General features: G+C 46.6%; 1 protein-coding gene across 2 annotated transcripts in view; it reads left to right on the top strand.

The window, feature by feature from the left end:
- The first annotated feature begins 112 nt into the window (after positions 1-112).
- PHB (prohibitin) overlaps positions 113-8,938 on the top strand; it is a 12,539-nt gene continuing 3,713 nt past the window's right edge. Inside the window, exons 1-5 of one of the 2 annotated variants that reach the window (XM_012803154.2) lie at positions 113-168; positions 1,397-1,511; positions 3,546-3,707; positions 6,141-6,283; positions 6,460-6,576. In XM_012803154.2, the coding sequence (XP_012658608.1) occupies positions 1,424-1,511; positions 3,546-3,707; positions 6,141-6,283; positions 6,460-6,576 (510 nt within the window). In that variant the 5' untranslated portion in view covers positions 113-168; positions 1,397-1,423. Of the gene's footprint in view, positions 257-1,396; positions 1,512-3,545; positions 3,708-6,140; positions 6,284-6,459; positions 6,577-8,938 lie in introns of both variants that reach the window. The other variant, XM_012803155.2, reaches the window with a different exon arrangement.

Genomic DNA, 8,938 nt, shown 5'->3' with positions numbered 1-8,938 from the left:
TAGAATCAGGAGAAAGGCTGCAAGCCACCCTTCCCAGAATTCACAGCGCTGCTTCTCGCCAATCGCAGGCGTAGATCTTGAAAGATGGGCGGGGAGGTGGAGGAGCTACGCGGCGCACGCGCACTATGTGAGGCTGGGGAATTCATGTGGAGGTCAGAGTGGAAGCAGGTGAGAATGGTGGGAGGTAGCTGAGGCCTGTGTCTGAGCGTCTCTGCAGCCCTCTTCCGCCCTTCCGTGTGCCCTCTGGACTAGTCGGGTGCGTGCATGAGCCTGTCTTGTAGGGGAAGGAGAAAAGGCCGAGCCTAGGACGAGCCAAGAGTTGCGCAGAATAAGGGAGGCATGTATGGGGGCAGGGTGAGGAATAATCTAGAAGCTATTACAAATGGAAAGGGCTGAGTGCCCTGGCCTCAGAGAAGGGGGTTTTAAATGCACGGAGAGAGATCAAGGGATTTCTAGGAGATGAGGTCTGGGAAGGAGGAAGGGAGAATCTGAGTCTATAGCGAACAACCACGTTGGGGTGGGATACTAAAAAGTTACCTTCTGGGGTGTTTTCTTGTTAGGTTAGCTGTGTTCCCACCCACTCCACCTCAGCCCCACCCTCTCAGTTCTTCCAGAGCCCTTCCTCCCTTGCAGCTATTTAGAACCTTTCTGCCAAGTTTGATTCCTCAGTTATCTTGGTCCGAGAATGTCATCCAGTTCCTGCTTTCCTGATAACAAGTCATTCTAAATACATGATGTTGAGACCAGAATGGCGAGGATTAAGCTGTACCTCCTAGAATTAGACCTCTGGATTCTGCTTATGGTTCTGTCACTTAATAACTGTAATTTTAGCTTCCCATGTAACCTCTACGTGTGCTTCAGTTTCCTCATCTGTAGTGATCTACTTCATTGGGCAATTTTAAGGAGTAAATAAATCCCTATTGGAAGACTGCTTGGTATAAATGTTAGATGATCCTGTTGTTTTTGTTGTTGGCATCACCGTGTAGCATGTTCTTTGCATTCTTTTTCCAAACCAAAATTACACACAGCCAACCACACAACCTCTTTCTTAGGGCCTGCTTGTCTAGAAAATAAGAGGGTGGGTTAGTATGGTGTTAAGTGATCTCTCTGGATATCAAGCCCATGTCTTGTTTCCCTTATTGAACAAGTGTCCCAGGCCCCTTTCTTTAAGTGGTTAAGAAAAAAAAAGTGAAAAAGAAAAAAGCTGAAGAATTGATACATTTTCCAATGGAGTCGAGTGTTATTTATAGATATCTTTCAGTGGATGATTTTAAGAGCTTTCAGGAGCAGGGAAATAAATAATGAGCTTGATAAGTGAATGTTGTGCCTTTGAGCTTTCTCTGAGGATTTGGAGTTCAATTGTTTTAATTTTTTTGTTTTGTTTTCACCCTATTAGGTGTGAGTGGGTCCAACAGAAGGAAACATGGCTGCCAAAGTATTTGAGTCCATCGGCAAGTTCGGCCTGGCCTTAGCCGTTGCAGGAGGCGTGGTGAACTCTGCTTTGTATAATGGTGAGGAACTCGGGTAGGGGGTGTCCCTGCCCTATGCAGGAAGATTTCCCTTGTTCCACAAAGCCAGTGCAAGGCTCCTGATAGTAGCTGCTGTCTGTGAATGTGTTTGTGGCCTGCAGGGCTCACCTGTTGCTGTCCTGCACTATATAATTGGATTGTTATCAGGGCCCCCATCCTTTTAGCCATAGATTCTCTCAGAGCTTTTACTCAGAAAGAGCCTCCCACCCCAGTTCCTAGTTGGGTGTTTCTAGCTGCTCTGGTCAGGTAAAGCAATTCTGCACCACTACATGTGGCAGATCATCAGGATTTCATCAGCTAGCTGAGATGGACGCCTCATTTGTTCTCTCTGCTTGTATGTGGAGTAACTCAGCAAAGGCTTTAGACCTGTTGGAGTGATCTGGTTTCTGAGCAGGAGCTTTTGCTGTGCTGAAGTTGGGTGGTTTCAGAGAAGATATCTTTGAGAGATGTTCCTCAGCTTTTAACAATGTATCAGGGGGTTAAGCTGGTTTTTCTTCCACTTTACTATATGATCTTAGGCAAGCTTCTTCCCCATCTTTAGGCCTCAGCTGCTTTGTTGGAAAAGCAATGAGATAGAGCCAGTTTTTTTTATTTATTTTTGTAGTTTTGTTGGGTTTTTTTGGAGACAGAGTCTCATTCTGTCACCCTTGGTAGAGTGCTATGCCATCATAGCTCACAGCAACCTCAAACTCTTGGGCTCAAGCAATTCTATTATCTCAGCTTCCCAAGTAGCTGGGATTACAGGCACCGGCCACAATGCCCAGCTGTTTTTTTGTTATAGTTGTCATTGTTGTTTTTAGCAGGCCCGGGCCAGGTTCGAACCTGCCAGCCCTGGTGTATGTGGCTGGTGCCCCAACCACTGAGCTACAGGTGCCAAGCCCCTAGTTTATTTCTTAAGACACCCTCCAACGCTAATATTCTATAACTTTTTACTGCCCCAGAGCAGCAGCGGATAGACCTAGCTAGTGTGTGACTGTCCTGACAGGAGGAGGATTGTTTTCAGAGTGAAGATGTTTGGACTAACAGTAAAGCCCAGAGAGGCAGCTGATTAGAGAAGCCTGCTTGACTTTTATGATCATTTTGTGTTCCTTTTGGCCACGCCTGCAGAACTCGACAATAATTGCCATTACTAAATTTCTCTCTGAATCAACAAGACAGCTGTGCAACTTGTGAAAATTTTAGAGAGACCAAGCTCTTAGGAAGAAAGTGGGAACTTCTAAATGTTAGGATTCCCATAGTGAGGGTACTGCTTCTTGCCCCACTGGGTTAAATTGGAGCCAGGAGGGACCTGTGGTAACAGTGAAGACGTTGATCAGTTTTAAAAGCTTTGGTAAGATGATTGCTGGAAATGCATTGATAGGAATTTGGAGATGGTGGTGGTTGGTCAGAAGATTAATAGCAGTTCTTTCAAGAAGAAAGGACACTAAGGAACAGATACTATTACTGAAGTCCTTGGAGAGACCAATGAGATAGAAAGTGATTGCTTAGTTTTATAGCTATTTAGAAGTTTCTTGGCTGGGCAGGGTGACTCACGCCTGTAATCCTGGCACTCGAGGAGGTCAAGGCAGTCAGATTGCATGAGTTCAAGAGTTGTAGACCAGCCTGAGCAAGAGTGAAGCTAGGCGTTGTGGTGGGCACCTGTAGTCCCAACTACTTGGGAGGTTGAGGCAAGAAGATTGCTCAAGTCCTAGAGTTTGAGGTTGCTGTGAGCTACAGTGATGCCATGGCATTCTACCCAGGGCAACAGAGTGAGACTGTCTTAAAAAAAGAGGAGGGCGGCACCTGTGGCTCAAAGGAGTAGGGCGCCGGCCCCATATGCCAGAGGTGTTGGGTTCAAACCCAGCTCCGGCCAAAAACTGCAACAAAGAAAAGTTTCTTGAGATCAGAACTTTGGGAACACAGAGCAGGAAAGAGGAGGCTTAAGTGAACAGAAAGCACCGGGGCTCTTTCAAAGACATAATCATTTTTGGATAAAGGGTGAGGGAAGTTTTCTGATCTGTCATCTTTCCTTCTTAGTGGATGCTGGACACAGAGCTGTCATCTTTGACCGATTCCGTGGAGTGCAGGACATTGTGGTAGGGGAAGGGACTCACTTCCTCATCCCATGGGTACAGAAACCAATTATCTTTGACTGCCGCTCTCGACCACGTAACGTGCCAGTCATCACTGGTAGCAAAGGTGAGTCTTTCCTGTGGGTCAGGTAAAGTAGGGAGTATGGAAGGGGTCTCTGCTCTTTTATTAGATCCAGAAGTGCCTTTGGACACCAGAATCCAGAAGAGATTGGATTGTACATCATAAGAATTGCTAGCAGGCCAGGGCAGCCTGGAGAGCTTTATACAGATTCTTAGAAATAAATACTACTTGATGTACACAGATAGCAGGACAAATTTAGAGAACTATGCCTCTTAAGGTGTGTCTTAAGAGTTACATAATCTTATTTTTAAAAATCTAAATGTGCCTTTTGCTCCCTCAGTTAACCCTTCCCATTAGCTATTGTTCCCCAGCATGACTATGTAAACCAGTCTCCTGTCTGCCTTCATAGCTGATTTAACCTTTGCCTTGCTTTCTACAGCCTGTGACCGAGCAGTGTGAACCTCACATTGTCATCTCACAGGTTAAGGCTCACAGCCCTGAGAGCAGCCCTGGCATCTGTGATGCCCCACTGGTTTGCTAGTCAGAGGCAGAAATGATTGGCCATCACCGTATCCCCCATCTAGACAGTAAACAGAATAGCAGGTGTGGTCCAGGAGTGACATTTCTACACATAGAAGCGGGCCATGGATATTGGTTTATTATCTTGATAGCACTCGATGCCTTCAGGGCTGTTCCTCAGCAACTGTTTCTTCATCACAATTGTGCTAAGCCTTGTGCTGAGTTGGAGGGTGAGGGTAGCTCAAAGGTGATTAAAACAGGAGCCTTTAAGGAGCTCTGTCTAGCTAGGAAGATAGAGGCGTGAATAAGCAATTCCAGTAGAATGTGAGGGGTACCAGAGTCAAGGTCATATGGAGTGCTGGAGGATCACAGAGCAGCTAACTCCATGGGCACTAGAAAGGCTCCCGTGAGAAAACACTTGAGTGAGAGTGTGACTTGGGCAGGAAGAGAGGGAAAAGTGAACTTGGCAAATCTGTTCTGTGCCTCCTGGTCAGGGAGAAACAGCAGCCTCCTGTAAATGGTCTGGCTTGCCTACCCCAAGGAAGTAGAATAATGGAGAAACGTAAATTTAACTTAAAAGCCTACTTCTGAACTTCCCACCTTTTTTTTTCTGTGCTATTTTGTAATTGTTCTGAGAATACATGGTGTGCTTATTTCTAAAACTATTGATAGGCTCTTCCAAAAATCAGACACTTCTATGTATGACTACATTTCCCACCCCTCTTGGTGCCTGGTTTAGGACACTGTCTCATGGGCAGTTGGTTCATCTTGATGACTGGAAGCAAGCTGTGACAATGCTGTAGCTCTGAGTAGGCCTGAAGTGTTCAGGGGAACATAGGTATAAGAGTCCCTGGGTCCTTTGACTGGGCTGAGTAATGAGAAGCAGACCACAGATGAGTCTGATCACCTCTTAGGTCCGTTACACATCTAGCAGTGCTTTCCTCTCTTTTCTGCCTCACTTCCCCTGAAGATTCCTGCAAGGCAGATGAAGTCATCCTCATTCTCATAGACAAAATAAGCTTGGGTTGGTGAAGGCTTAGTGAGGCCACGTTGTTAATAAACAGCAGGGTGGAATTATAGCCCAGGTAGGACTACTAGTCTAGCACTATGTCCACCAGACCCAGAACCTCCCCAAGGCTGACTCCTGGCTTGGAGCAGATTCACAGGCCTTAGAAAGGCCCCACTCTAGAATTTTTGGCATTGACCCATCTGTGGCCTTACAAATGTTCAGAAATTCCTGGCCAGACACAGTGGCTCACTCCTATAGTCCTAGCACTTTGGAAGGTCAAGGTGGGAGGATTGAGATCAGGAGTCAAGACCAGCTAAGTAACATCTTGTCTCTACAAACACTCCCCCACCAAAAAAAAATTAGCCAGGTGCAATGGGCTATACCTGTGGTCCCAGTTACTGGGGTGTCTGAGGCAGGATCGCTTGAGCCCAGGAATTTGAGGTTGCAGTGAGCTTTGTTCAAGTCATACTCTAGCCCAGGCAACAGAGGGATACCCTGTCTCAGAAAAATAAAAAAAGGGCCAACCACAGTGGCTCAAGCCTGTAATCCCAGCACTCTGGCAGGCCGAGGCCGGTGGATTGGCTGAGCTCAGGAGTTCGAGACCAGCCTGAGCGAGAGACCCCATCTCTAAAAAATAGCCAGGTATTGTGGGTACCTATATATATTCCCAGCTACTTGGGAGGCTGACGCAAGAGGATCATTTGAGCCCAAGAGTTTGAAGTTGCTGTGAGCTATGATGTTACGGCACTCTACCCCAGGGTGGGGTCGGGGGGGGACAAAGTGAGACTGTCTCAAAAAAATACAGAAAAAGAAAAAGCGAACTTCCTACCTCTGTGTGCTGTTCTGCTAGGTTCTTTGCTAAGAAGTCTAGGCATACCCACTCCTTGCCCTCTAGGCTCTTAAAATCAGCAAATTTGCTTTTAACTCCAATATTTCTACCTTCCCCAAAGATTTACAGAATGTCAACATCACGCTGCGAATCCTCTTCCGGCCTGTGGCCAGCCAGCTTCCTCGGATCTTCACCAGCATTGGAGAGGACTATGATGAGCGTGTGCTGCCATCTATTACTACAGAGATCCTCAAGTCGGTGGTGGTGAGTGAACAGAGGCCCTTGGCCTTGAGCACAGAGCACGCATGGCCCCAAGCAGTTGTTGGATGGCAGGAAGAGCTTGGCAGTAGGTTGGTTGGAATGTGGCTGTTAGTTTCCTGGTTCCTTTTCTGTGTCCTCATTAACCTCACCCACTCTTCCGCCCTACCCTTTGAAACCAGGCTCGCTTTGATGCTGGAGAGCTAATCACCCAGAGAGAGCTCGTCTCCAGGCAGGTGAGCGATGACCTTACGGAGCGAGCAGCAACCTTTGGGCTCATCCTGGATGATGTTTCCTTGGTAAGATGCTTTGAGAACCTGAGGGGAAGGGGTGCAGTTCTTACATAGGTGTCTGCCTTCATTTCTGGGTAGACACTATTAGAGTCTGCCTTCCACTTGCTTACTGTGAGACTTGAAAGCATGAAACTTGTTGACAGTACAGAGCAGTTTCCTAGGGTTGGTTTTTGTAGTGGATTCTTTTACCTGCCCTCTGCCACACACATTTTTCTTATGACTTCTGGTCATACCCAGATGCTCCCTAACAATTAAAGGGGTTTTTTTTTTGTTGTTTGTTTTTATACCTTCTCCAAATTGTGAATATACCCCAAAGTTCCCCCAGAAAGTGATATCTTGTTAACCCTATTTGACACAGGGAAAAACTGCCTGGGGAAGACCAGAGAACAGCTCAGGTAGTCTTTCTCCCAGCACAGGCCTCCCAGCCTAACGCCTGGGAGTTTCTTAACATTTGAGGTCTGAAGTTCAGCGAAGTGAGTTCTGGGAACCCCCAATGAAAGGTGATAGAGTGTAAATGAATGGTTATATTCCCTGAGGCCTGGTAGAGGGGGCAAGGGACATCTCTGAGGCGTAAGCTGTCCCCTTGAGACCTTGTAGTTTGTGTGTTTATATGACGTTGAATGTCATAACTCAGACAGGCAGGGTAGCATTTCAGGTTGAGGAGGGTGAGGGGAAGGGGTCGTGTTTCTGGATTCTCTGGGAAAAATCATTTGGAGTGATTTGTTCGGGTAGTGAGGTAAAGTGTTTCCTGTTCAGCTCTCCTGTGCATCACTAGGGAAAGGTCCCACTTCCCCCTCAGCATCTGTGCAGCTGTTTAAACAGTCACACTCTGTCACCCAGTGCTAACCCGGAGGGCACTGCTCCCTCACTGCAGTTGCTTAAGTCCGAGGGACTTTGGGCTCCCTCTGCTGGCCAGATGCCAAGCTGCAGCCCTTTGGCTTCTCTGGTAGGCGCCTCTCCTCTGGCTCTCTCCACTCTCTATTAACCTGAGCGCCTTGGCTGTAAGAAAACACTAAGTAAACACCCAAGAAAAAACCTGGCATTTTACTAGACTTTAACCACATGCGCCATTCTGGGGAAATGTGGGCTGGCCACAAGAAACCATATCTAAGAGGTGTGCTGAGAAAATTAGATTTCATGGGGAATTTGCTGCCCTTGGCTGGCCCTTTTAGAAAGAAATTTTAGTCCTTAATTATACATTTCATTTTTCATTTCTCAGGATCATGTTTTCTTACCCACAATTTGAACAGGAGTCCAGAAATGGATCAGGCAAAGTAAAATACCTGCAGTTTAAGAGTTAGGCGTGTTAAAAATTCTGGAAGGTAGTAGGACCAGGATTTACTCATGAGGAGAAATTTAAGACTGCTTATATATTTAAAAAAGCAGAGATTGAAAGGGTAGAGGAAGAAGTAGAACCAACAGAATTGGATGGCAAAACCAATGTTCTTCTTTATTTCTTCTTTAATAAAAAGTTAGTTGAGTGGCTGGGTGCAGTGGCTCATGCCTATAATCTTAGCACTCTGGGAGGCTGAGGTGGGTGGATTGCAAGAAAGAAAGAAAAAAGAAAAACTAGCTACTAGCTGGGTCTAGTGGCATACCTATAGTCCTAGCTACTCGAGAGGATGAGGCAAGAGGATTGCTCAGATCCAAGAGTTGGAGGTTGCTGTGAGCTGTGATGTCATAGCACTCTATCCAGGGCTACAGAGTGAGACTCTGTCTTAAAAAAATGTTGGATGAATAAGTAAATTGCTCTAGGCTATGTGATGGGCGTTCTGAGATCTGTTCCCATTGTTTGCACTATCTTTAGAGATACTCTTCAGCCAAGTCTCATTTATGGGATTAGGGAAGGTCTATGGATATTCAGACTTTTACACCCTCACCCTGACCAATGACTTTACCTGCCTTCTCTTTTAAACCCTTTGCCACACCACTCACACATCAGGAATACTATGTCTGCACTCCACCTTTTCTCATCCTCTTCCTGTTTAGTGGTAGAGCTGCTGGGGGAAGGAGCGGACTGGTTAATCCATAAGCAGAGAGGATCAGGCTCTTGAATCCCTGGGAACCAGCTGCATTCCCCACTCTCAGGGGCTCAGTTTTCCATCTGGCCTCTCTTGGGCCTTTGATGAGGGCAGCAAAGGACCTTGGAAGAGCACTAGTTAGTGGTGGGGGTCCTGGAACCTACAGGCCTCCTCCTCTGGGGAGAGGGTCAGCTGAGTAGATACTTCTGATGCCTATGGGCTCCATCAAAAGCCCTGAGTGCCATTTTCTACATGAAATCAGCACACTGAGCATGACAGAGTGGCATGCAAGAGCAATTTGGGCAGCCAAGGATTCTGAGGTGTAAACCCAGTTCGGACAAGGATAT

The sequence above is a fragment of the Otolemur garnettii genome, unplaced genomic scaffold (assembly GCF_000181295.1).
Source record: "Otolemur garnettii isolate 467f Iridium unplaced genomic scaffold, OtoGar3 scaffold00018, whole genome shotgun sequence".
NCBI classification, from domain to species: Eukaryota; Metazoa; Chordata; class Mammalia; order Primates; family Galagidae; genus Otolemur; species Otolemur garnettii.
This window is presented reverse-complemented; position numbering and strand designations above follow the sequence as displayed.